The following is a 26311-nucleotide window of genomic DNA, read 5'->3' as shown; positions in this document are numbered from 1 at the left end:
TAGCTAGTCGGCAGGGTATGGTATGCCAATTTTGACATGGCCGATCTTGCACAAGAGATATCATAAGGAAAGGGAGGATCGCGTGAAGAAATATGTGATGATTACTGAGACGAAGCATGCATAACCATCTAGACGACAAGCTTGTGAGCACAACATACGCCAATGCACAGCCCCTTTTATTAGTGACTTCTCGCATCGCCTGTTGGTGCAACGACTGTCTCCTGAGGGCCTTTCTGAGCAGAGTGCACATCTCCCGAGTCGTTTTCGACGAGACCGGTACTAAGGGCACCGGCACTGGTCGAGTCAACTGGCGCAGAAAAACCGTACCATGCGACAACAGCCACGCCGAGAATTCCGCAGATGCAGCTGAAAACGAGTGCGACGATACCGCGAGGTGTGAAGCTGTACTCTAGAGTCAGAAACAATGGTATTAGAATATAAAAAAAGGGGGCAGCTCACCCAGGAGGCAGAGACTTGGCAGGTTTGTTCTCGCCAGTAAGATCGAGAAAGTCCTCTGTGTTGGCAGCAGCGTTTCCCTTGGTAGGCATATCGGCGGCAGCGCATGCATCAAGGTGGTTCTTTGGGATCTCAATGGTTTCTTGGAGGGTAAGGGGGTCTTCTACGAAAGTAGCGATAAGACCAGAGATAACGTGCCACTCAATGTGACAGTGGAACAGCCAGACACCTAATAAATGTTAGTTCTTGGTGTCATCTTCAGGTTAAGGTTCAAACATACCTGGGTTATCTGCCTTGAAACGCATGACAATGTTACCGTTGGGGTATATAACTAGAGTATCACGTCGCATGGGGGTTTTTGGCAGATCCTTGTCTGTGACATTGGTATCGGCCCAAATACCAGCCTCTTCCTCGGATCGATAGACAGACTGGAATGCATGACCGTGAAGATGGAAAGGATGACGACCCGAGTCAAGGTTATTTACCACAAGCTGAACAATCTCGTTCTTCTTGAGGACCATAGAGTGTGTATAAGTTCCGTATACAGTAGGGTCTTCGGCGTCCTTCCCTGCACTGAGTGCCGTGTAGAGCGTGGGGACTTTGGCCTCGGTATATGTGATGTCGTTGAAGAAGGCGTAATTCTTACCGTCCTTCAAGTTATCCATCTTAACATCCAGGATCACCTCCTTGTCAGGCTTTCCCAGAATTTCCATCTTGTCATATGGAACAAGGGTCATGTCATCGAAAGGATCTAGTGTTTCGACAGTGGCTGGATCTGGTTTCTCGGCCTCTTCATCGTAGACTAACCAGCCGGTAGAGTTGTAGTTTAGGTCTGAGGGCAGGACGTCAAAAAGAGTCTAAGATGTTGTGAGTACTTCCCTGTGATCATTTTGAGGGAGTTTACTCACAGTGTCCATGCTAGCAACAATAGGGAAGTTTTTAGAAGTGTCGTTCTTGGTAGTTAAAAGAAAACTGACTCGTTGTGCAGCCGAGATGTAGATCATTTCTGCCTCAGCTTCCTCGGTGTAAATGCCATCAACCTCGACGATTCGCATTTTGTGCCCTTCAAACCAGAGATATTGACCTGCAAAAGCACCGACATTGATCACCCGGAACAGGTATGTCTTTTCGGGTTGAACAGGCATTGTGAAGTTTGTGGTTTCATTCATGAGGGCGTTCTTAGGCACAGGCTCGGCGCCTGAAGGATTTGACTTGGCCATGAATTGTGGTATGAGCGACCGCATTTCATCATGATACCAATCAGAAAGTGTGAGGATAACCTCTTCATCGTATTTCTTTTGATACGGGAAGTCTTTATCGTGAACGATAAAGGGCCCGCGTAGACCGTCTGGATATTGTGCTGCAGTGTGACTGTGATACCAGTATGTGCCGGGCTGATCAACCTGTAGAAAACATGTTAGCTTGAGGATCGAAGTACTATCTTGTGTTTTCTTACAGTGAAGTTGTATGTAAAACTAGTTCCAGGAACAATCGGGCATTGACTAACACCAGCAGGACCATCCATGTGCGTGCTGCCATTCATGTAGAGGCCATGAAAGTGTAAGGAAGTAGATTGATTTCCTAGATTGTTATGCACATCGATGATAACCCGGTCGCCAATATCAACCTCGATTGTAGGAATGGGCCATTGGCCATTGATTCCAATAACTGGGCGTTCGAAAGCATTGTCAGGATTAGCTCTGACCCAGCCAATTTCGAAATCGAACTTTTTGGTAGCAGCCTGAACCAGTTCGGGGAGAGCAAGAAGTAGCACTGCCTCGACTGACAAGAGCTTGGAGCGCATCTTGAATGTGAAAGAGCCGTCACTCTGGACAAGCAAATTTGAGAAGAATGAGGATATTAAAGGAGAAGAAGTGAGTCGAGGCCAGAAGAAGGGGAGACAGGCTCCCAGTATGGGGTAATAAGAGCTTGTGAGACACTTGGAGAAAAAGGAGTATGATGCTTTGCAAAAAGTGAGAGGTGAATGTGGAAACAGCCGAGATCAATTTGATCAGATTAGATGGATGGAATTGGAACCGAGTTGAGACCAATACGGACCCTGGTGGAATGATCAAGCAATGATACGAGTTTGCATGGGGGAGAGGGATGTATGTAGGTACGGTAGCATCACAAGCCGGCCAGAGTTTGTGTTGCACTGATGAGTAGAGGGAGATTTAGCAACCGAGAGCCGAAGTCAAGACAAGATCCCAGTGCCTGTACTAAATGTCACTAGTCTGTGATACATGTTGATCTCTGCATAAACACAAGAGTCTGTTCGGAAGAATGACAGAGGCAATCTAATGGCGCTAATCGAGGTTAATGCTTTTGATCAGCCCATCGGCAAAAAGTGAACCATGTCTGCGGAATTAAAGCGTAAGGGTGGTTTGAATGAGCCAGTGTTAAGCTGTAGATGGATAAGATGAGTAGAAGTTGATCCATTGTGGCTTGAAGAGGCTTGAAGCTATCGAGTCTTCTGATTCTCATTCTGATTCTGGGTCGCTGTTGCAGTTGCCATCCATGTAAGTGGAAGGAAGTGCTCAAGATGCATCTTTCCTCTTCTGGTTTGGTGGGCTCTTCTTACCCCACCTAAGCTCCATCTTATCAATCGCAACCTCTTGCTCGTGTTCTTTTCTCTCTTTCTCTGCCGCTAATCTCTTACAAGGTATGATTTGCTTTGAATACCTGGTAAATAAATTGACCAGCAGCAATTGAATTTTCACTTTGAACAGGCGATGCCACCCTTTTCGGCACAGTCACTCCCGATTGCTCTGTACTAGCCATGGTCCATTCAAGGGTCCAAGACTCCAACTGCTCTGACCTGCCAAGGCGGGTCACCCACAGCTATCAAACCCGCTGGAGCGTCTTGGCGATCGGCCTCTTCCTCGAAATACCGACAGAACATTCCCTATCCTAAACCACAAGTGATCCCTGTAAATCTTACTATACCTGGTCTTGAGGCTAAGACACCCTGATTATTGGGAAAAAGAGGATCCCACGGCACGTCAAAGCCGGTTCGACCGCCACAAATTCACAGGAGAGACATCTTCCAGTGGACCCTTCAACGGTCGAGAAGCCATTCTATGGATGCAGTAACCAGAGAGAGTGGCCTGACAGTTAAACGAAAACAACGCCTTTCCGAAAGAGAGACAACACCACAAGCGAAAACGAGAATTGACGAACATACCACTTGGAATTTTCAGCTGCGGCATATTAACTATCCCTGTCCGTCTCATGTAAGTTGCTAGGTTGCCTCGGATCAGATAATGACAATCTTCTGATCTTTTTGATACGATAACTTTGATCTTGAATCGGCAGGTCACAGCCAACCCTTACAGTCGGCCGCTTCTTCTCGTCCAGCCGATCTCTGGTGCGGCTGAACTGTCGCTACCAATCATCAAAGCCGAGCATCACCGCTTTGAAGTCCATCCATCCATCTGATAATTCCAAATTTGCCCCGCCCAAGATGCAAAGTATTGTGGCATGATGCTGGTATCTCCTTGTAAGACATGTCTACTACTTTCCCTAGGGCCAGCCAGGATCGCCATTAAGCACACTCCATACAAGCTCAAGCAATTCTGACTCGGCATTGGTCTTTTGACTACCTAGATCGGCGTGTGGGGTCGCTGTGACAAGCACGATGAAATCTAAGCTTGAACTACGGTAATTTCACTCCGAAATTCGAAGGAGAAACTATAGTCTCTCAAAGGCCTTCTTTTTGATGTTTCACATATATGTAAACTTGCCTTGACCAACACTAGATAATGTCGCTCTCCAGATGGATCTCGTATCTGAACATGAGCAACTAACTACCTTGCAATTTCGCAGCCCGCATCGAAAAAGAGGAGATTGTAGTCACACAAGGTTATCAGATTGATTGATTGATTAAGCTCACCCCTCCTTGATCAAGGTTAGAAACCAACGTCCCACGGTACGGCAATTCCATGCCGAGCGTCAACAGACTAATGTGACTTAGCAACAAGCCACCAACCATTCAGCAGTCCAAACAAGCCCGATCATGGGCTGTTTTCCCAGCATCGTGCGGCACTTGAGCCTACTAGCTGCTCTGAATTTTTCTCATTTCATGGTCTTGCTCTGCTGATCCATGTGCTATCCCAAAAGTGAAGTTCGTTCAAGATACGAGCTAACCCAGGTAGCTTACAAGGTTGTGTAATAATGCTATATCAAATCATGCTGCCTCCCAACCCCTGTTCTTGTGAAGAGTTGAACGGTTATCTGATCCGCCGCATGTGAGGTCTCGGAGGATTCACAAGCTACTCCGATTCCAAAACGTAGCAAGTGTAACTCAGAACCCAATACTGTCTGTTGCCGCTTCCTGTTTTTTACTTCCATATTTACTCTTATCTCTCTGTTCCTTCTTTTGTTCTGCCAACTACTGGAGGTTGGTCAACACAATTCCCATCTGGAGTTCAACACACCTCTCTATAACGACCGAGTAGCTTCCCTTTGACCAAAACCCACTATGGCGGTCGATGTCTTTGCGGTTCCCGTTTTCCTCGTTGTCTTTCGAGAGACTCTCGAGACAGTCATAATCGTCTCGGTCCTACTTGCTTTCCTCAAGCAAATGCTCGACGGGCCCAATGGTGATATTAAAGTATACAAGCAACTAAAACGTCAGGTAAATATACAGAACCACCGCTACTCACTTCAGAATACTGACCTGTCTTTCTAGGTTTTGCTCGGAACGGGCATTGGCTTCTCCATCTGCATGGTCGTTGCTGCCGCTCTCATCGGCGTCTTCTATACTGTTGGAAGCAACTCTTGGGATAAGCACGAGTACTACTATGAGGGGGCATTCAGCCTATTTGCTTCCCTCATCATCTCTGTCATGGGTGCTGCTCTTCTCCGTATCGGCAAGATGCAGTCTAAGTGGCGCGTCAAGTTAGCAAAAGCTATCGAGTCCCCAATCAAAGCTGGGAGTAAGGGCTGGTTCAAGCAGTTTGTTGAGAGATACGCCATGTTTGTCCTACCCTTTGTTACAGTCCTCCGAGAGGGAATTGAGGCCGTTGTCTTTGTTGCTGGAGTATCTTTCTCAGCTTCGGCCAAGTCTATTCCTCTGCCTACTGTTGTCGGTCTCTTCGCCGGTTGCTGTGTTGGCTACCTCTTGTACAAGTAATATTTCCCCTTACAGGCACATAGCTCTTCCAATGCTGACTATAATTCTAGGGGTGGTGCGAGTACCAAACTCCAGTTCTTCCTTGTTCTATCCACCTGCCTCTTGTACCTTGTTGGTGCAGGTCTCTTTTCTAGGGCTGTATGGAGCTTCGAGATGGCCAAATGGAACGAGTATGTCGGTGGTGAGGCAGACGAGTTCGGTAACGGGCCTGGCTCTTACGATATTGACCAGAGTGTTTGGCATGTTAATGTAAGTCGTCATTTGTTTACCGAGTCCACCTTTTCAATGGCCTGATAGTTTTCAGTGTTGTACCTCTACCGACAAGATTCAGAATGGCTGGGGCATCTTTAACGCTATTTTGGGCTGGACAAATTCGGCTACATATGGCTCTGTCATTTCTTACAACTTATACTGGATTTGCGTCATGGCTGGCTTCATTATCATGCGCTTCAAAGAGACACATGGTAGGTATCCATTCGGAAAGGCAAAGGCTCATGCCAACGCTGTTGATGATACCGAGAGTCACACGACCTCTTCTCCAAGGAACGTCCCAGAAAAGACCACAACAGCATAATCGGCATGAGAAGAAGTATGGGCAACGACCGGGCTTGTCCTGATGGGAAACTCTGTACAATTTCGTCCACCTGACAACGGCGTTATAAGTTTATCCTAGTCTACATCCATTTTAACAAAGTCTAATAAGCAAGTCTCGTTATATCTGCTCAGCTCTCAGGGGTCCAGTCCCATTCATCTGCCAAAAACATAGCCTTTGCCATCTTATCAACATAAAGAGCTCCTTCGTAACGTAACCTCTGATCGTTTGCAATTGCTCGTGTAAACTGAAACTTCTTGGGTGCGCTGTCTCTGTCGTCGGCTCCATGCTCCTTCTCGGCGAGCCACGAAATCTCAGTCGGTCGCCTCTTCCAGTCGGCATAAGGGATCGCGATGACATTTGCTGAAAGCATCGACCGCATGTAAATCAAGATTGGTTCAAGACGTGTTCGTAAACCACAGTTTGTATGGTGTTTATCAACTTGGTAACTCGGACATTGCTGAAGTGTAGATAATAGTTCCTCGATCTCGATCATGGCAGTGTCTGGCACCATATTCAAAGACGCCGGACTAAAATCCACGAGAAACAACAGATTTTTGTTCACAAAAAACTTCAGCATTTGGCCAAGCTGGTAAGAGTCACATGCCGCACTCGAGTCATACCCAAGTTTACATTGCCTTTCGCGAGAAGAGAACAGGGCGAGGAAGTGGCGCTGGACAGAAGAGACGGTGTTGAGAATACACTCGCGCCGATGCCGTAGCTCCTCTACAAATAGTAAGTCCCTACTAATATCACAATCCGACGCTGGAACTTTCACTTACCCTCTAAGCCATCCGGTAGGTTCCACCATGCAGCAGTCATAGTGGTATCTTGATCGTGAAACTCGCTCCAAAGACTCGATCCTCTCATGATGATTTCTCGAGTTGATTGTTGCAGACGCATGGGTTGTCCTAGTAGCCACGCGACCATGATCTTTTGGCGCAACACTTGCTCTGTCTCTGTAGGTCGTCCATCCTCACTTCTTAGGGGTTTGTTCGACGTCAATGGCCACCTAAACTTGAGGTCTGTGTTCAAAACCCGAGCTACCGCCGCTACACAATCGAAGCGATCGGCAACGATTGCCAGCGTAGTGATGTATGGCATGGTTCCACGAGACGTTTTTGTAGGTCTCTGGTGTATAATATTGAGTATATCTTCCATGGTGTTCTCACGTCCAGCGGCTTTAGTTGCTTCATCATCATCGGTGATTGGAATCCAGGGTAGGTCTTGAACATCGGCTTCGTTTGCGTTGATCTTCAGTTGGGCGAGCTTTTCGTGTACATCTGAGATCAGCTTGGCTTCTCTAAATTGAGAATTGGATAGAAGATTTGAGAAGTACTTTGAGTGCTTCTTTAGAGTCGCCAGATTGACTCGATATCCCACCCGGACCTTTGACTTCAGAGTTGAGCGGTCAGGGGGCTGAGTACCAGCTTTCCTGCTGGCAGCAAGCTCAGCTTTGTGAGTTTTGTTGAGAGTGCTGGCAGAAGTCTCAAAGGTTACGTCCAAGACGATATCACCAGCAGCATCTATTTCTACCACGGGAGGCAGATCATTCTTAGAAGCCTCTGACCCGTCCGCCTCGGCGGATGCTGCAGTCCCAGACTCGCCCATTTGCTAGGTATTGGGTGTTATTCGACATGGAGATGTCAGCCTTTGTTGAGGCCTAATTGTGAACAGGCTGGATGCCGAGAGTAGAAAGATAGGATCTCAGTTGAGTAAAAGTCTTTTCATAGGGAAAATGATAAGATCTCAAGCTCCCATCTCATAGGTTGCAGGTGGGATGACGTTCAACTGCAGAGTACGTACCTCCTCTTTCCGAATTGATATCCCTGACAGACCCCGCCACTTGGTTGCGACCTACGTTCCCGGGGCGGTCCAGGGGCGTAAGTCGTTAATTTTAGCGGTTACACGAGGCTTCCCGCCCCTGACTCCCGATGGGGTCCCCGCCAAATTCTCGTGGTGCAGCCTAAAGCCTGGTCTTCTCATCGCTTGATTGGCCAGAGTTTGTCTAAGAGAACCCGGCTTTGGCAGATCCACCTGGGAAATCATGTCCATCCAACATCTATCGTCACTTTCCGACCACCAACAGGGCAGACCTGGATCTTCTGTCCTTCACTCACGAGAACACGTTATTCAGACAAACAAACTCTCTATCACCTGGTCTGCCCTCCATTCGAAAATAAACTTCAAAGCTTCGTACGTTTTGTCTCGACGAGCGACTGGCAACAACTATACTCTGACAACCCACACAACCTTCGACAAACTCGCCCGATGGCATTGCAGACTTTAGCCTGCACAGCGCTCCAGTTCTTCGAGGGACACTGATGAGTGAGGACTGGCGAACAAAACCATATACACATTCACTACTTGACAATGGCACCATTTACTCGCGCCGCTGTCGATTCAACACTTGCCCCTGCAGTTCAGCTCCTTAGGATCACGGCTCGACCTTCAGTGACGCCGAACCGTCTCGGTTTTTACCTGCGAAACGACGCGCAAAATGGGACATTAAATACGTTTGGCTGTCTGCACCGATCCGTTTGTTCGACAAAATACTCAACATGCGCGAACTGGTCCGACAAATCGCGACAGTCTCGGCTTACACGTCCGAAGTCGCAGCCCAGCCAACTATCCCTGTCGACACTCGAAATACATAATCGAAGAGAGTTTCATACCTACTTTGTGACACATCTACCTTCGTCTTCTGTTCATCCCGATTCTCGTTCGATAGGGCCTGGTCACAAGCTCCCTCGCGATGCTGCAACCCCTCACACTCCAAGTGCTGGGCCTGTCCCCGCTGTCGCCCCGCCTTACATCCCGTCAACCCGAGACTTAACTGTAGTACGAATTCCAATGCGGAGGGCAAAGCATCATCTGGGAGTTGCGACAGATCGAGGAAGCCGTCCCTACAACGAAGATCGAGAACAGGCTGGCACAATCAGTCTTCCGGCCTTTGCCAAGAGAGCACCCAGGAGCGTAAAGCACAACCCAGGAGAGGCTACAGCTGCGGATAGCGCTTGGGGGGACCCTCAGATCTTTTACTTTGGTGTTTTTGACGGACATGGTGGTAGCGAATGTGCTGATTTCATCCGCGATGAGCTGCCGGGGTACATTGAGAAAGCATCGGAAGAATTCGGGCTTCAAAGCAGTTTGCGCAAGAAGAAACCAAGTCGTGAAGGCATACACAATCACCACCACGATCACAAACATAAACAGGCTCGCACATCTCAGTCAGCGCAACCTGCGAGTACTCCCTCGACGAAACGTGAGGCTCTTGATGCAGTCCACATGAAAGGGCCAGAAGAGGTCAGGCACGAAATGAATGTACCTGATACAAACAGTGGCGCTATCTCTGAAAAGCCAGTGCATGGAGAGCGAATACACAGCGCAACATCGCCGCCCGCCGAAGTCTCAGACCTTGCAAAGGCAATTCGTATGGAGAAGAACTTGGTCAAGGAATACAGAGACACTGTCGGCGGTTACTTCAGGCGCTTTCACCCCGAACACTTTGTTCTCTCACGAGATGAATTCGCTGTAGAAGGACGCAAGATTACGATTGAATCGGTGCTTGCATATGCCTTCCTACGTGCGGATCTGGATTTTGTATCAGCCCAAGCACGAAAGGTCGATCCCGAAGACGCGAAAGGATCTGATGATGCCCCTGTCAACAACGACGAGGTCTTTGGCCACCCGTCTACGCCCTCTGGCCATGGCATAGGAGGTCCGGCAAGATTCAAAGGAGGTTCCACGGCCTCGATAGCCCTCATTTCTACACCGACACCCGCCCCCTTTTGGCATCCAGCAGCCCAGAGCACGTTACTGTGCGCTCATGTTGGAGATAGCCGTATACTTCTTTGCGATACCGCTACCGGCTTGGCTCAGCCTTTGACATCCGATCACCACCCCAGTAGCCCGACCGAGAGTCGACGGTTGCGACGATATGCACCTGCTGGATCAATGGTTTCTGGCGATAGTTTCGGCGAGGAACGCATTGCTGGCTTGGCCAATAGTCGCGCTTTCGGAGATATGAAAAGCAAGCGCATTGGTGTCTCGGCTGAACCAGAGCTTACACGGGTCGAGATGGGTCCTGCACAATACTCTTTCCTTGTCCTGATGACGGATGGTATTTCAGGAACTCTAAGCGATCAGGAGATCGTCGATGTTGTTAAAGAGGCTCGTACGCCTGAAGACGGAGCTCGTAATATCGTCAAGTATGCTACCGAAGTTTCTTCTGACGGTGACAATGCGACATGCCAAGTGGTACGCCTGGGTGGCTGGGAGCGTCGATCTGAAGGTGGACTGGGAAGTCTTGGAACTAAGGAGATCCGTGATGCACGCATCGCAGAAGCTCAAGATCCACGACGAGGGAAGAGGTGATTGACTTGAATGATCAGACTAGAAGACTGATGTTGCTTGGATAGAGGGTGCTGAAGCCTTGAAAATGGAACGATCTTGAGGGAGCACAATTGTTCATGTTTTTATACTAGGGGCACTCTACTATTGCTTTTGGTGGTATTTGTATTGCATGGAATCAGGAGTTCTCTGGAGTAACAGACAGCGACATAGCATGCGCTAAGGGGGCCATCCGCACTAAGATCACAGTCGAGGCTGGGACATATGTAGCGCTGCATTGGCAAGTATGTGCGATAGTTCTTTATCATTGAAGAAAAAAATACGTCTTGACTAGTCTAAGTCTGTTTGTTACCTTTCCCTTCCCCTCCTGGGTATCCAGTATCAAAATTCCAGCCATTGTCCTTGGCCAATCCTCAGGGTCTTTTATCCAATCCCAGTAGTTCCGTGATCTCATATATCATAGCACGCTCCTATTTACCATCATGTCTCCTTTAGTATCCGTGGTGTGAGCCGGGATACTGTCCCCAGCCAGGAGGAGGCTGGTTGCCAGGAGGAGGTCCGCCATAGCCTGGCTGGCCGTATGGAGGATACTGAGGAGGGGGTGCTCCATACCCCGGACCTCCATATTGCTGAGGAGGAGGCCCTCCATATTGGGGACCGCCATAATGTCCTGGGGGAGGAGCTCCGTACTGAGGCTGAGGAGGTCCGCCATAGCCACCGCCGTATGATTGTTGCGGCGGGGGAGCGTTGTAGCTGCCTTGCTGGGAGTATCCAGAGTTTGATCCTGCATAGTTAGGGTTCTGTCCATATTCGAACGAGGTCTGGCTAGGCGGGGCAGGCGAGTTGGACATGTATCCTGTTGCTGGGTTTCCATCTTTACCCTCCATAGAGTCAAGGTCGCGAGTCTTGACTTGCGACCACAAGGAACCTGCGACCTTGCCATGTCCTGCATTGGCCATGTCACCAAATGTGCCATGGTTACAGCCACCACCGCCGATACTGCGGCTTGAGCCTGAGACCTGGTTAAGGATGTGGTTCTTATGGTTCCTGACAGACTCGGAAGAGAGAAGGTGGGCAAGCTCGTGGCGACGAGGGTGCTCATCAGCCCAGTTTTTCATGGTCTTGAACATATCTCGCTGGATCTCAATATGGTCGTCGCGAGCAGCAGGATGATGGAATGCTCGAAGGACATCGTCAACAACCTCGTCCACGGATACGCCGGTGTTCTCCCAGGCATACAAAACTCGTCTGTATCTTTTAGTTAATAATTGAATAATTACTTTCAGGTGTCAACTTACGGAACTGTGTATTGTAGAATGGTGGCGGCGATACGACCCGCACATGAGTTGAGGATGTTTGTGAAATGATCCTTGGACAACATGGAGTGAGTAGGATCGGAGCATGAAGGGTTGTCCCAAGGCTCATACTGAGACTTGGCGCTAGCAGTGATGACACTAGACGAACCATCCTTGAGGACCTTTGACACCTGTTGGATGATGGGTCGGATGAAGGGGGCGAGAAGGCCCAAGATGAAAGCAGTAAGTGTCTCACTGATCTTCTCAAGAAGCTTCTCCAGTCCAGGAACCTTGGAAATACCGCGGCTGATGGCCTTGACGATCTTGTCGCGGAACTCGAGGATAGGGTAGATCTTGCGTGCGGTTTCAACGGGGTCGAAGTCAGGGCTCATACCGGGGACTTGGTTGGCGTTATCACGAGTCAAATCACCGCGGCTCTGCTCATAGCCTCGGTTACGCTGCTCCTGAGCCTCGGAGCTGGCCTTGAGGTCCCTAGCCTGGGAGGCGAATCCATCGCCAACACCAGGGAGTTTCGACACCAGACCGATAAAGTCACCAGGGGTAGACTTGATTCCGAGGAAACCTCCAAGGAGTGAGCGTTCGCCACCACCACTGGATCGGTTGGCAGATCCTCCCTCAGCATTTTTGAGGGCAACGTCAACTTCGTCGACTTCAGACTGAGTGAAGTGGTCCGAAGCTTCTCCAATAACGGAGTGTAGGAAATCGACGGCTCCAAAAGTACCAGTCACAAGGGGGTATACTCGCTTGCCGTGAAGCTTAATCTCGGTATGCGCACCGCAGTGAGGGAACACAGAGTGATATCCAAGCTCGCGAAGGGCAAGCTCGCAGTAGTTGCTGTGAGCACTGAAATCTTCCAAAGTGTGCAGTGCTTGTCCTAAGCATCTCAAGGCCTCGCAAAGGTCGTCCTCGTTTCCTTTGCTTGAGCCACTAGTGTAAAGACGGCCATAGTGGACGCTTCGGGCCAAACTATATCGCAGGTAGGCTGCACTGGTCGCCCAGCCACCATGTTCGTTGGCGATATAGTTTTTCATGCCCGTACGAGGATCTATCTCGGTTTCTACCGGCTCGACTGGGCCTCGTAATCGCTTATCGAAAGTACGCGCATCGAGTCCATCTCCGTAGCCGAGGGGGTTATCGATATGTTCCTCTGGACGGTAAACACCGAGCCTGTCTGCGGTGACCTCGAATTCGCCAGTGGCATAACCGTGAGCCATAAACGAAAGAACCCAAACCTGTCGATGTCAGTAAGCACTATGAATCGTACCGGGTAATAAAGCAGTAAATTCGTACCAGGATGCGGATTGTCTCAGCATTGACGCCCTTTAAACTGCCAATATCAACGGCTTGGGAGTAGTCCCGCAACCAGTTTCCAAAGTAGACACGTTTGATCAGCATTGAGGTCCATTTCTTTCCGTGAAGAAACGCGATGGTTTCGAGCATGTCCTCAATGTCTAGATATTAGGTGAGCAACAGAATGCGACGAAATTGGCAGAGGGACAGCTTACCTCCATGACGCCAGTTGTGACCTTCGACCTATGCGCATGTTAATAGAAGGTCTCAGGTAAGCTCTATATGAATATCGTAACTAACCTGAGCAATTGAAGGGATATTTCCAGCACCAAAAGCCTCAGCTTTGCCAGGAAGGAGAATCAGGCAAACTGCGATCAGCAGCAACCATGAGCCCCGCGGCATAGAAAATGACGGCATGGCGAATTAGCGACGCAGCCCTATGGCGGGGTTACAGCAGGGAGTACACGATAAGAGGTAGTATAAGGTAGTAGTTGAGAGAGTTTATCCAAAGTATAGTACCTGGACGAGGTGGAAGAAAAAAGGTTGGAGGAATGATATTAGAAAAGGTCAAGAGGAGGTTTAAGAAAAACTTGATCTGCCAAGGGAAGGATGAGTTGATAGTGTACCTATCTGGACGAGGTCACACTGATGACGGGATTTAATGTGGCTGGGCGGTTCCAGTATCCGTCAGCTCTCAGGTTTGATGTGCATGTGGCGCTCATCGGACTGGTCAGATTGCTTTCAGGGACTTGTACTAAGTAAGACCATTTACTAAATCCAGTCTCGTGCTTAGATTGGGTACAAAAGTCCTTAGTGTTGGGCACAGCAACTGCCAGATCTCGGTTTGAGAGGCCTCTCAAAGTCATGGCTTTCTTGGAGATGATTGCGAAGCTGTACCCACAACTCGTGGCTTGGCAATTGAAACTGAGGCGGTATGTGAACAAGCCTTGGCGCTCTATAGGTTTAGACGAAGACATGTGAACCTAGAAGTGAGAGGGAACGACAGTGAGCATGCTCTCGTTAGTACTTACCATCTTACTACGTATCAGCATGAACAGATACATGCGTGTACATGCATGTCAAAGATAGAAGACTTCTTTGCTTAGGCGGACTGAAAAGGAGAGGCTTTACGTTGTTTCATGGATACCATGTCTGGTAGCTTGTGTAAATCGGCAAATGCGAATTACCTACTACAAGCTCTGCTGTAACTACAGACATTGCATCTCGAACCTCATTGAGACTCTGGTGAATGGACATTCTATGCTTTAAATTGCTGCAGAGGAAACAGATTACAGGAACTATAAAATCTGATGCTGGTGGAGCTCAGCTGTTAGTAAAGGAGATCCGGCTTCCTCGGAGAATAACCCCTGCCATTACAAAGCTCGATCGGAGCATACGGAGCACTGAAATTCCGATGTTATGTGTGTATCCAAAAGTCTGGATTTACCGGTATCCATGGATAAGCCCATTGATCGGCTGATCGATAAATTGGTTGGCCCCAGGTTATATGAAAAGACAAACACAATATCAACGGCTGACGCAATGCTTGAATACTGCTGACATCAACAACCGTATTGGCTGATACGAATATTATGTACAGCTATTCAAGTCAAGAACACCATTAGTTTTAGGTGTCAGGTGTTTATGTGCAACTTTGAAGTGTAAATCTCGATTGCCATATGGCATTAACAGCTAGCTGTCCCTCATAAGATTAAACTCCATGTTAGTCACTGTTCCCAACGGTATCAATGTAAATTCCGTTTTTCTACCTCGGTCGTGAGAATGAATTGTCCACCGCCAATTTAGTAAATAAATTACAACTGTTCAACTTTAGAGATCAGGTTCTGTATCCCGAACTTGTGGCATGTTTTGTGGTCATTGTAACGCCACTCTGTTGTTGACGCGGAACGGGGATCCTCATTAAAAAAAATATCCCCTGGATGGACCCCTGTGCGGCGACTCTAACTCGCCGCACGCGCCGCCCTTTTGTTAGGTCCGTCCCTTTGACTGTCTGGTTTGGATATTAAACCTTCAACCCTTTTCTCTAGGTTTCAACTTTTTCCGTCTTTTATCCTACATTCTCTTTCGGTTTCCATCCTTTTCCTCTTCTCCCGGTCGTCCACAAGGAGCACTCCTGCTCGTGCACCCTCCTCACCTGTGGTCTTCCAGTCACCTTCTCGACTCGACTCGACTCCAATCTTCCGACCGCTGCTTCAATAAGATGCCCGGACGTACACTTCCAACCTTCACCCGTGCTGAGGTCGAAGGGCACAATTCGGGGGACTCCTGTTATGTCACCATTGGCAACAAGGTCTACGACATCACCGACTTTATTGAGGACCATCCCGGCGGTCCCGAATACGTTCTCGAGTATGCCGGCCGCGATATTGAAAAGATCCTCAAAGATTCTGATTCGCACACACATTCTGACTCTGCCTACGAAATCCTCGATGAGAGCCTAGTCGGATTTCTAGTATCCGAAAAGTCCGTCAACGGACATGCCAATGGAACTGCCAATGGCAATGGCAATGCGAAGCTGCCCAACGGAGACGCCAATGACATAGTCCATCCTCGGACTGGAATGTCCTGCGAGGAGGATTTGAGCAAGGAAACAGACTACAATATGGACTACAAGAAGAACAAGTTTCTGGACTTGAACCGCCCTCTTTTTCCTCAGCTTTGGTTCGGTGGATTCACTAAAGAATTCTACCTGGATCAGGTCCATCGTCCTCGCCATTACAAGGGCGGCCAATCCGCACCGCTGTTTGGAAACTTTCTTGAACCTCTTTCCAAGACCGCTTGGTATGTGGTTCCTCTTATCTGGCTGCCATGCATTGCATACGGCACCAACGTCGCTGCTCAAGGCTTCGATAACCAACTGTACACTCTTGGTTACTGGGTGCTTGGTGTCATCCTCTGGACTATTATTGAATACGCTCTGCACCGCTTCTTGTTCCATCTTGACTAGTAAGTTTCTCCTGTCATTTTTGACCGAACTTCGCATGCTAAATCTACCAGTTACCTGCCTGATAACCGCGTAGGAATATGTCTTCACTTTGTCCTCCATGGTATCCACCATTATCTACCAATGGATAGGTACCGCCTTGTTATGCCACCCACTCTCTTCGCTGCTCTGGCTTCTCCTTTTTGGTGGGTGGCTCACAGCATCCTTTGCCACAACTGGTATGCTGCTGTAGCAGCCTACTGTGGAGGTGTCTTTGGATATGTCTGCTATGATCTTACGCACTACTTCCTTCACCACCAAGACTTGCCTCTGTGGTACAAAGACCTCAAGAAGTACCATCTTGCTCATCACTTTCTCGATTACGAGCTTGGTTTCGGAGTCACCAGTAGATTCTGGGACACCATTTTCGGCACTGAGCTTATTTACGACACCAAGAAGACAAAATAAGCTCACTATAATGCGCGCAATTTCTGCCTGGCGTGTATCTTATAAATTCAAGCTGGCACACTGTATATATGTCTTGCTATCAAGTGCTTGGCGCACACTGGGTTGTACGGAGCAGTCATGATTAATGGATGGTAATGAACATGGTGGGCCCTGGCATTAATGGATCGAACAGCATAAATAGTTTTAATGGTTGGGACTGGTACGCCCGACATTCTTCTTTGGACAGAGTCACTTTTTAATAATATACCTCGTATAAAAACCAATGTCCTGTGCTCTCATTGTCCGTTCTTTTATTACTGCATGTGCCCAGCGCGGTAACTACGCTCGCCACGTGTCATATCACGTGCACATGAGGCGCTTTGGACGTAGCACGTCTAGCCAAAAGCTTGACCCATCAGGACTTTTCAAGGCAACTTTCTTTCAACAAACCTCTCATCTAACGAAAGCAAATATCGATTTACACACCAGGAAGTTGTATTAAGATATCTGCTGGTATTGGATCACGTTACGAGTCACAAATTCAGACGCCCATCGATAAATCTAACACGCAGGCATCATGACTACCTTGGACGTGGAAGCACTCCTTGACGCCACCGCGAAGGACACCGCCGAGCAGAAGATTAAGAGCCCTGTAGAGGATAAAGCAAGGGATGAACCTGAACGAAGAGAACGCGACCGTGGTGGCCGTGATCGAGATGGAAGTCGACATCGCGACCGTGACCATGGTCGACGCCGAGACCGTAGAGACAGCCAAAACCGAAGCCGCAAAGGCACCCCCGACGTAGGAACACCTCGAAGCGATGCTGGGAGCCACAAAAGTAGGAGAAGAAGCCGCAGCCGCGACAGTGACCGCCGTCATACGCGCCGAAACAGGGACGGCGATTACTACCGTGGTGGACGACGCTCACGTTCACGATCTCGTTCCCCTCACCGCCATTACCGACCTCGTGATGACCGAGAGCCTCGTGAACGAAGAGATCGTGGCGACCGACGAAACCGGGACTTTGGACGTGGTCGGGATGACGACCGTCGGGAAACAAAGCGCGAAGAAGGCAACCCGCAGCTTACCGAGGATGAACGAGATCGCCGTACTGTGTTTGTTCAGCAGCTTGCCGCTCGTCTCCGCACCCGTGAGCTGAAGGAATTCTTCGAAAAAGTCGGACCCGTCAATGAGGCTCAAATTGTCAAAGACCGTATCAGCCAAAGATCCAAGGGGTAAGACAACTCATATCCATCGATGAGAATAGTTGCTAACAAACGACAGAGTTGGTTATGTCGAATTCAAAAACGAGGAATCTGTTACTCAGGCACTTCAACTTACTGGGCAAAAACTCCTAGGTATCCCCGTCATCGTTCAAGTGACAGAAGCCGAGAAGAACCGACAGGCACGAAACCCTGAAGCTTCAGGTCCTCATCCTAATTCTATTCCATTCCACCGTCTTTACGTCGGCAACATCCATTTCAACGTTACCGAACAAGACTTACAAGCTGTCTTTGAACCCTTCGGTGAGCTTGAGTTCGTGCAGCTCCAAAAAGATGAGAATGGCCGCAGCCGTGGTTATGGCTTTGTCCAGTGAGTATACCTCCCTTGAATCACACATCAATCGCTAACTTGACAAGGTTCCGTGATGCTGGCCAGGCACGAGAGGCACTGGAGAAGATGAATGGCTTTGATTTGGCCGGGCGTCCCATCCGTGTCGGACTCGGAAACGATAAGTTTACCCCTGAGAGTACTGCCAACATGCTGCAGAGATTTTCCGGACAGAACCAGCAAAACCCTAACTTCCAGGGTTCTGCGTTTTCTGGTTCTGGCGGACGTGGCCCTCAAAACTCTACTTTCGACCGAGCCGGTGGTCGAGATAACGAGAAGACAGGAGGCGCTAGTGCTCTCGATGATACCGATGTTGCTGGTGTCAACTTTAACAACTATAGTCGCGATGCATTGATGAGGAAGCTTGCCAGAACAGATGATTCCGCCACCACCAATGGCCACGAAGAACGACAAGTCCTCAAACCCAAGACTGAGACGAAGCCATTGCCTGTTAATGTCAACATGGCCAGTCGCTGTGTGGTTTTGCATAACATGTTTGACCCCGAAGAGTACGTTGTAGCCTGTATGATTGTGCTTGACAGTTGCTAACATAACAATTCACAGAGAAGAAGGCACCGACTGGGTCAAGGAGCTTGAGGACGATGTTCGTCAAGAAGCCGAGAGTAAATATGGACACGTCGTCCACATTTCGGTTGATCCGAACTCTAAGGGTGACATCTATCTCAAATTTGACAAAGTCCAGGGCGGCGAAAATGCCATCAAGGGCCTCAACGGCCGATACTTCGGCGGACGAATGATCGACGCGTCACCTGTTGTAGATGCCGTCTACAGCAGTTTGTTCTCTCGTACCCGGGCAATTTAAAGCTAATGTTTGGCTTGTCAACAACGCTCTCTAGGACTCTTGCAGGTTAGCAGAGTCCACATGAACTGGCTGAAGAGCATCACTAAGAGTTTGGTCATCAACAGACTTGAAGTCTCCGCTTCTTCCAAAAATTCTCCGTTGCCGTCGCTCTCATACACGTTTCGGCGCGATACATTCGCCATCACCGCCAAATTTTTCACGACTCGCATTGCATGCATCAAGGTTCCCAAAAATTCAGCATCGCATATCTTTTTAACCATATTACGGTGTCGCAGGTTACTCATCCCTTAGTCCCGACCTACCTTGTCTGGAAGACTCGACGCGCACGCGCCCCTATTAGGATCAATTATCGATCTCCAGGTTCAGCACTCGTTCAGTCGCAAGGACCAATACTGATGTCTTGTACCCTAGGATGGCCCTTCCCCTTGAACCAAGGGGCAGCACCCCAGACCTGCGCCTTTGTTTGTTATATGAATAGTTTGTTCCAAAATATAGAATTTATTGAAAGTATTAATCGCCTTTTTGTGACTTTGTTTAACGATTGAGGTAGGGAACGTCATGAAACTTTCTTTACGTTGCTGATTACGCTCAGGTCTATCAAGCACAAGTGTGCTTATATCCTCGTTGGTTTCGAGCCTGTGATCGGCCGTATGCCCTTTACAGGACATCGGTCTCAAATGTCGATGTTGTTTATTGAATCACTTTCTTAGATCTTTGAATAGAATACTATATACTTATGCCATGTTAGTCAAAAGATGAGAGTGAAGTGCATCATGCATCTCGACTATGTATTGTTAGATTCGTTTACATTTCTTGTTATCATCAAGTCTAGAATATGTTTACGAAGACCCTTGCTGTTCTATGTCTTCTCAATTCTTGGTTCAGCTCATCTAGCTTCTTCATCGCTGTTGCTGGTTGGAAATATATCAACTCCTGAACTTCTTGTCACATTTCGAGAGTGCACCCACCATTCAGGTACCTTTTTTCCTCGATTCCAACTCTAGCAGAACTTCATATTGACTACTGTTTACCTATCTAGGTGAATTGCCCATTCACCATTCATCAATTGGGGCTTGGTTGGTGTGAGGGTGTGCAAGTGCCAGTCACATCGGTTTGTCGGCTGCTTGCCAGTGCCAGGTAGCTGGCCGAATGGTTCCCGTCAGCAGTTTCTACCTCGCAAATCGAGTAGGAGAATATGTTTTACTTTTGTGCCTTGTCTCCTGATCTTCCCAACTACTTCTCAAGTCATTTTTCACTCATTTGTGGTTGCCACGTAAACGCATTTCGATATCTTTCACCTGGAGCGTTTAGGAGCATCTCTTCTTCTCTTTTTTACCATTTTTCGTGCGTTTGGGCAGCAAATAAGTATTCGACCCGAGTCGACACAAACGCAGAGCAAGAATTATACCAAAAGTTTTGTCTCGGTGTTGTTTTTATTGTTTGTTTTGCTCTTCTCGCAACACCTACCTACACCTCTCCCGGTCTGCCCTAATTCTTCCTACTACTCTCGCCTCTCTCCAAACTGCGATTTTCCATTATCATCACGAGGCTTTGCTCTGTGTATGATGACACACGAGAGTATCGCATCTTCCACCGGTAGCTATTTCTCGCAAAGTCAATTCCCATCGAGGTGGTCTTCCGGCAGTGAAAGTCGCGATACCAAGCCATCCAACACCATGTTGAGCATCAACTTCTCAACTCCCCTCGCGGGAGCTGCTCGATCTGAGAGAATCAAGCAGATGACCAACAACCACGTAAGTCATCAATTTTGTGGGCGTTTTCTACTCCGCGCGCCTCCTTCTTGTCTTCAGTTAAGGTACTGCGCCTGTTCCCGACCAAAATACTGACTTATTCCTTTTCCCGTAGCCTGCTTTTGAAAAGTCTCGCCAATCTCAGGAGATTCTTGTCAAAATTCAAACCTCTCTGCGCCGCATGCCTGGCGTCTCTTCCAAGGAGTCCAGTGAGATCATCGCTCAACTCCAGGAAGTCGGGCAGATTGTCAGCACCGAGACGAGCCAGCTCGTCGACGCGCTCATGAATTTGACTCTTGATCAGGAGGACACTGACAAGGCAATCGCGCGCATGAGTATCGAAGCCAACCTTGCCAAGGCAGAGACCGATGATCGGGCTCATACCCTGAGCACCATTCGTGCCGAGCTCGCAAATGAGAAGAGCAAGCGACAAGAGGCCGAAGCCGAAGTCGTCAAGGTCATGGAAGAACTCCAAAAACTCTCCCGCGAAATCAAGTCGCTCAAAGGGAAGGGCAACGACGCCAGTTCTGATGATGCCAAGTCGTCTCCCGGTCGCGACATCTTGATCAATGTAAGCAACTGGTTTCAAATTGCTCTGGGATCAAATGACTAACTTTTCCAGCAACTCGGGGAAACAATCCAGCACCTCGAGGAACAGGTCAATTCTCGTCGATCCCTTTGGCTCATGAAGAACCCGAGCCCTGGCTCGGTGGCTCGTGCTGATGATACCATCACCGAGTCTTGCTCTGACAAAGACCAGAAGAGCCTCACGTCGCGCCGCTTTGGCAGTGACGAGGAGATCAACTCGCGCGATAGTAAGCCCTCTGGTCCCAACGAAGTCGCTGTCCATTCCCAGCGTCCTCCGTCTGCTGCACGCTTTGGATCGCACATTGTGCCTGGCCCTTCTCGTCCGACATCAACTGCGCCAAACGAGCGTCGACTCAGCCAGTGGAGACCTCCTACCCCTTCGCAGCCTCAGTCTCGGTTTGGAACCCCTTCCTCAAGCGGCACTGGCCCTCAGTCCATATATAGACGCAACGCTCCCCGTCGCAACTTTGTCAACAGCACTTATCGTCCGAATGCTCCCGAGTTTTTTCCTCGATCCTACGGACATCCTGACAAGAATGTCACATCTCCCGGCAATGGAGGATATAGTCAGCCGCGACAATACTATCCCCCTACTCCCTCGGGCGGGCGTAACAAGTACAGTCGATTCCGTGACCCTGTCCCTGTCCCTGACTACGACGGCCCGCCTGGTGCGCTGACTACTCGGCCTCCTTTCCCTGGGCCTCCTATCCATATCACTGATATGACTATCAACGCTTGGCACGACCAATTCACTGAGCTCTATACATCCATTCGCTCTTTTGTTGCCCGTCATGCTAACCTGGCTACCTTTGTCAACCCTATGGATCTTTCCGCCACTCGTCTGTGGCCTGTCCTCTTGGCAACCTACCATCCTCTTTCTGAGCATGAGGCTGTTTCCTACCTTGACTACCACCTCAAGGAAACGAGTGCTAAATCCTGCTTGGTCACTCGTGTCGCTATCGACTATGTTGTCAACCGCGTTTGGGTCCCTCGTGCCTGGATGGGTGCAGAGTCTGATGCTACCCACGGCCTTATTGAAGTTGAGAAGGATCTTGAACGAACTCAAGGTATGTTTACTGGTATTGTTTATAACAACGGCCTGGAAGCTAACAGACTTGTAGGTCAGCCGGCCGTTCGCCGCCAGCAATTCCTCGACCGCCAGGCAAGCATCATTGATTCCATCCTCAAGCTGGATTCGTACCAGGAGTTCAGCAAGGTCCGCTGCCAGGAGATCTCGGATGTAATTCTCAACATGATCGAGCCTCTCCTAAACCCTGAGGCCGACCCCGAGACTATCTACAAGGAACTGGAGAGTGTCGCTTCAGCCGCTTGGGCTTTGTCAAGCCGCATCCTCAGCAGCCGACTGACCTTTGACTTCCGCTTTCCCGAGATTGGAAGCCGCTACTCTTCCCAGTGCATGCTGCCAATCTGGCCCGACTTTGATCCCCAGGATCTACAGGCTGAGCATTGGCGTGTCGCTCTTGTCACCACCCCTGTTGTAACTTGCCGCAACGACACTGGCTCAAACATCTCTGCACACTCAGTCTGTGTAGCTGATGTCGTCTGCATGCGATAAATACATCGCAACAGTTGTCCTCGCTGCCGTTAATTCATTGGGATAACGTATGAAGAGAGACAAAATCTAGTTCTTCTAAAAGGCAGCGAGACTATGACGAGTATGGTACCAAATCAACATGTGCCATTATGTCATTCTAATTTTGACCACGAATTCACGTTGCGACAACGCATTGACACCCAGAGAAGGACCATCTCCTCCAGTCAACACATCTCAGATATAGCCGCCCAGATCAATCAGGCGGTTAGGCGTTTTGTTACTTGATACTACGGGTATTTGTTTTCTTTATACATGCCGAATTTTCTGCATGCACAACGGCGATTGGGTTTTCATTCATGGAAAAGGATACACCATATGCAATCACATTTCCCTTCTGGAGATTGAACGATGATCTATCCCCCGCATATGGGTTTGTTTCTTTGCGTTTTCGTTTTCTTTTCCGTTCTGGGGAAACTAGGAAAAACAGTACAAGGGTGTTCTTGGCACTTGAGGAAGAAGTCAGTCTTCATGGAACACTACTACTATGGGGGTTTACGACAAGTCGTGGGAAACGTCCTGGGATACGGACTGCCTTCAGCAGGAGAGAGAGGCGAAGATATCCAAGAGAGACGTCAAGATGAGTCATTACATGTAATAATAATTGATTTTTTTTTTTGGTACACTAAAATGGCAGTGAAGCCTGTGATTTAAATCTCGTGAGAGTATGTTTCCAGTACTGTTGACCTGGATCACCATCTAGTCTAAACTTATAAGTTCCAGAAACTCCCCTGGTATCAAGTAAAGACAACATACCACCCCGTAGTAATACATACAAAAGAAAGAAGCCACGGTTCATATGCTAAAGAGCCGTGTCGCTACAAATAGAAGCCTTAGTAACCGCGGCCTTGAGGAGAGCCACGAGTAGCCCGGCGATCAAGACGTCGCACAACCGCACCAAGAACAACCTTGAGAATACCCTCTGCAGATAACGACTGGTTGTGGTTCAAATTAGTAGAGTTCCATGTGGCTGTATCAACCATATCACGAATACCCTGCCCAGCAAGGTCGTCGTCCAGCTCGCGGAGAGCCTTTGTAGCGCCAAGCTCGTTTCCGACCTGGAAGAACTGGATTCCAACCTGGTGAGGAGGTGCCTCGATCTGGTCGAGCTTCCTGGCGTGGTGCACGATGATGCTTTCTGGGTCATCAGTAGGACAGCCGTCGGTGATCATGATGATGTTGACCGGCTTGGTCGAGTCGATGTTCTCAGCGCGACGAGCGATGTGCGAGACATAAGGCTTGAGAATACCGTGCAGACGAGCTCCAGTGGGTGTAGAACCGCATGGCCGGACAGATTTGAAGAGGTGCTCGACTTGCCTGGCGTCACGGATGTTGTAGTATCCTCCAGGGGCTTGCGTGCCAGATCCAACGGCGGATGACCGGTGGTTCAGGAAGTAAACGTCGATACCGTCAGGGTCGTGCGATGTGCAGATTGGTGCGATTGAGCTGAGTGCTTCGCGGACTTCTCTCCATGATCGGCCAGCCATGGAACCGGAGTCATCAATGATAAATATGGTATCAAAGGTTGAAAGGAAAGCATATTTATCCTCTGCACTTGTTACGCTGGAGAGGCTGGGTGCCGGAGAAGCAACTCGACGAGGAATATCGAGGTTGGAAGACTTGATAGTTGGCTCATAGGCAGGAGGTGCCTCGTCAGCTGTAAGAGGTGTTAGTCGTAAGGTCAAAGAAGAAGCTTAGGGGTGTGACTTACGGGTATCGAGGAAGGGATTGGTGTAACCGTGCCTGGGGGTTGTGTTTGAGTTACCCATATCGATTTCGCTCTTCATGTCTGTTGATGGCTTCTTTATGGAGAATTTATCTTTGATGCGGTTGAACATTCTGGGCGAGGAGGAAGTTGCGTGCGGCATTGGGAGAGGAGTGGTCTCTTTTATTTTATGTGAGTTTTGTTGGAAAGTTGAGTTTGGAAGGAGAGTAAGTGTGGCTGATTAACTCTCTTTGTTTGGCTTGTGGCAGTGACAAATTTTAGTAAAGTCGGGCCGGTTGATTGTGTATAAGCTCTTTGTTACTGGTGTTTGTTATTACTTTGTGAAGTAAACTTGTTTACTGATAGATTGGATGATGATTTCTAGTGATGTTTAACATTGTTGATGGTCTCTATATACCTATCTATCTAAAATCGCTAGGCATACAAGGCATATCGCAGAAGTTTCGCTATTCGCGTCTTGTGGCCAAATAACGTTGGCGAAGATTCCATGTTGGATGTTTGCGTTTCTCTCTAATGGTGTTGTTGTACGAAAGGCGCAGTTACTAGTTACTCCGCAGGCGGCGTGGTTCGCCTGACAGTAATTTTTAGGCGTCCTACAAGGCTTTCTTAGTTAGGTCTTGTTTGACAGCAGTTAAATGGCGTGCATTAGTGCCACGACTCAGCCCCTGTCATCGCCGCCAGCACAGCCTTGAAATGAGAATTCATGTGACATGACCAATGGCAAACACTATACGTTACCGCTTTGTAGTCGCTACCATTCCCTTGGGACCTCTCTTGCTGGTTCCCCATGCATTGTCTTGTTTGATCCTTTGGTTTCTTTGCTTTTTTTTCTCAGTCTGTTGGTTTCAGACAGACGATCGATACCAATAGTGGTACACCCTCAAATCATAAATACCCCCTGTGCGGACGGCTCCTGACATGACGCCTAGACAGAAATCACAAGGCCAAGCAGCAGCATCTTGTCATTGAGTGTTTTTCTGTCAGCCATCGCCGCAGCTTGCATATATGCGTGCACCCACTACCTCGTGTAAATGGCACAGTATCCTTATCAATCAACCTTGTGATGGCCTTGTGTCCTTCAATCTCGGCATTGCTGTCAAGTGTATTGAGTATAGTAGGGACAGCCGCATCCTTTTTGTGTTTACAGATTGAGCTTCCATTGATAATTGTAACTGTTTAAAGAAATAGTGCATCTATTTCAATAACTTGCGCAACTACGAGACACAAGTCACAAGCTAACATAAAGTGCAAGTATTTAAACCCATCAAAAAGGCAACCGCAGGTAGGACGATAATCTATGGAGCCCCTCCCAGCCTTACAATGTGCCTGGCAGCGAGAGGAACAGAGCCTCATCTTCCGGGGTTTCTTATACACCAAGAGTTTTAAGGTGTCTCGACCTCTTATAGTTTGACCTGCATGAACTGCGTTAGTTGTAATCTTTCCCCTCTTCTATGAAAGCGGGAATATTCTTCCTCAAGGTATCAGGATAGTTAGCCGCAACAAGGTGAGAGATGACATTGCCAAGTCGGATTCCAATTAGTCTGGCTGTTCATTCATATCTCAAAAGTTCAAGACCAAATATATTATCATCTGCTGGGTCGTCTAGAAGGAGGTTATGGAGGCTAATCGGAAATACGGATACTCACTCAGCAGATGGCGTATCATGA

General features: G+C 48.6%; 10 protein-coding genes across 10 annotated transcripts; 6 read left to right on the top strand and 4 right to left on the bottom strand.

The window, feature by feature from the left end:
- Positions 1 to 107: 107 nt before the first annotated feature.
- Positions 108 to 2516, bottom strand: EDB82DRAFT_313409 (Cupredoxin). The gene is made up of 5 exons (XM_025737958.2): positions 1913 to 2516; positions 1365 to 1859; positions 737 to 1313; positions 460 to 685; positions 108 to 402 (listed from the first exon to the last, which is right to left on the bottom strand). Exons 1-5 carry the CDS (start codon positions 2258 to 2260, stop codon positions 180 to 182), a joined length of 1869 nt encoding a protein of 622 aa, XP_025592766.1. The 5' UTR covers positions 2261 to 2516; the 3' UTR covers positions 108 to 179.
- Positions 2517 to 4936: 2420 nt separating this feature from the next.
- On the top strand, positions 4937 to 6260 carry EDB82DRAFT_561622 (iron permease FTR1/Fip1/EfeU; the record flags this gene model as incomplete). The annotated part of the gene is made up of 4 exons (XM_025737956.2): positions 4937 to 5092; positions 5147 to 5586; positions 5641 to 5839; positions 5895 to 6260. The coding sequence occupies 4 exons, from the start codon at positions 4937 to 4939 to the stop codon at positions 6162 to 6164; spliced, it is 1065 nt and encodes a 354-aa protein (XP_025592764.1). The 3' UTR covers positions 6165 to 6260.
- EDB82DRAFT_514011 (uncharacterized protein) lies at positions 6140 to 7984 on the bottom strand. The gene is made up of 2 exons (XM_025737955.2): positions 6965 to 7984; positions 6140 to 6908 (listed from the first exon to the last, which is right to left on the bottom strand). Exons 1-2 carry the CDS (start codon positions 7791 to 7793, stop codon positions 6313 to 6315), a joined length of 1425 nt encoding a protein of 474 aa, XP_025592763.1. The 5' UTR covers positions 7794 to 7984; the 3' UTR covers positions 6140 to 6312.
- Positions 7985 to 8237: 253 nt separating this feature from the next.
- Positions 8238 to 10830, top strand: EDB82DRAFT_514010 (phosphatase 2C-like domain-containing protein). Its single transcript, XM_025737953.2, has one exon. The coding sequence runs from the start codon at positions 8556 to 8558 to the stop codon at positions 10557 to 10559; it is 2004 nt and encodes a 667-aa protein (XP_025592762.1). The 5' UTR covers positions 8238 to 8555; the 3' UTR covers positions 10560 to 10830.
- A 104-nt stretch (positions 10831 to 10934) lies between these two features.
- EDB82DRAFT_313283 (heterokaryon incompatibility Het-C) lies at positions 10935 to 13662 on the bottom strand. The gene is made up of 5 exons (XM_025737952.2): positions 13442 to 13662; positions 13357 to 13384; positions 13142 to 13302; positions 11834 to 13083; positions 10935 to 11783 (listed from the first exon to the last, which is right to left on the bottom strand). The coding sequence occupies exons 1-5, from the start codon at positions 13556 to 13558 to the stop codon at positions 11027 to 11029; spliced, it is 2313 nt and encodes a 770-aa protein (XP_025592761.1). The 5' UTR covers positions 13559 to 13662; the 3' UTR covers positions 10935 to 11026.
- A 1330-nt stretch (positions 13663 to 14992) lies between these two features.
- EDB82DRAFT_313261 (uncharacterized protein) lies at positions 14993 to 16577 on the top strand. The gene is made up of 2 exons (XM_025737951.2): positions 14993 to 16108; positions 16160 to 16577. Exons 1-2 carry the CDS (start codon positions 15363 to 15365, stop codon positions 16551 to 16553), a joined length of 1140 nt encoding a protein of 379 aa, XP_025592760.1. The 5' UTR covers positions 14993 to 15362; the 3' UTR covers positions 16554 to 16577.
- A 532-nt stretch (positions 16578 to 17109) lies between these two features.
- On the top strand, positions 17110 to 18967 carry EDB82DRAFT_437001 (uncharacterized protein; the record flags this gene model as incomplete). The annotated part of the gene is made up of 4 exons (XM_025737950.1): positions 17110 to 17768; positions 17818 to 18126; positions 18174 to 18653; positions 18709 to 18967. 4 exons carry the CDS (start codon positions 17110 to 17112, stop codon positions 18965 to 18967), a joined length of 1707 nt encoding a protein of 568 aa, XP_025592759.1.
- Positions 18968 to 20643: 1676 nt separating this feature from the next.
- On the top strand, positions 20644 to 22882 carry EDB82DRAFT_529535 (uncharacterized protein; the record flags this gene model as incomplete). Its single annotated transcript, XM_025737949.1, has 4 exons — positions 20644 to 20721; positions 20834 to 21289; positions 21341 to 22373; positions 22428 to 22882. 4 exons carry the CDS (start codon positions 20644 to 20646, stop codon positions 22880 to 22882), a joined length of 2022 nt encoding a protein of 673 aa, XP_025592758.1.
- Positions 22883 to 23076: 194 nt separating this feature from the next.
- EDB82DRAFT_313218 (uncharacterized protein) lies at positions 23077 to 23662 on the top strand. Its single transcript, XM_065607458.1, has one exon. It carries the CDS (start codon positions 23270 to 23272, stop codon positions 23570 to 23572), a length of 303 nt encoding a protein of 100 aa, XP_065463331.1. The 5' UTR covers positions 23077 to 23269; the 3' UTR covers positions 23573 to 23662.
- EDB82DRAFT_540969 (uncharacterized protein) lies at positions 23513 to 24996 on the bottom strand. The gene is made up of 2 exons (XM_025737948.2): positions 24630 to 24996; positions 23513 to 24575 (listed from the first exon to the last, which is right to left on the bottom strand). Exons 1-2 carry the CDS (start codon positions 24784 to 24786, stop codon positions 23752 to 23754), a joined length of 981 nt encoding a protein of 326 aa, XP_025592757.1. The 5' UTR covers positions 24787 to 24996; the 3' UTR covers positions 23513 to 23751.
- Positions 24997 to 26311: the final 1315 nt, after the last annotated feature.

The sequence above is a fragment of the Fusarium venenatum genome (assembly GCF_020744135.1).
Source record: "Fusarium venenatum strain MPI-CAGE-CH-0201 chromosome Unknown EDB82scaffold_4, whole genome shotgun sequence".
NCBI lineage: Eukaryota > Fungi > Ascomycota > Sordariomycetes > Hypocreales > Nectriaceae > Fusarium > Fusarium venenatum.
Note: the sequence above shows the minus strand (reverse complement) of the source record. Positions and strands in the feature narration are given on the sequence as shown.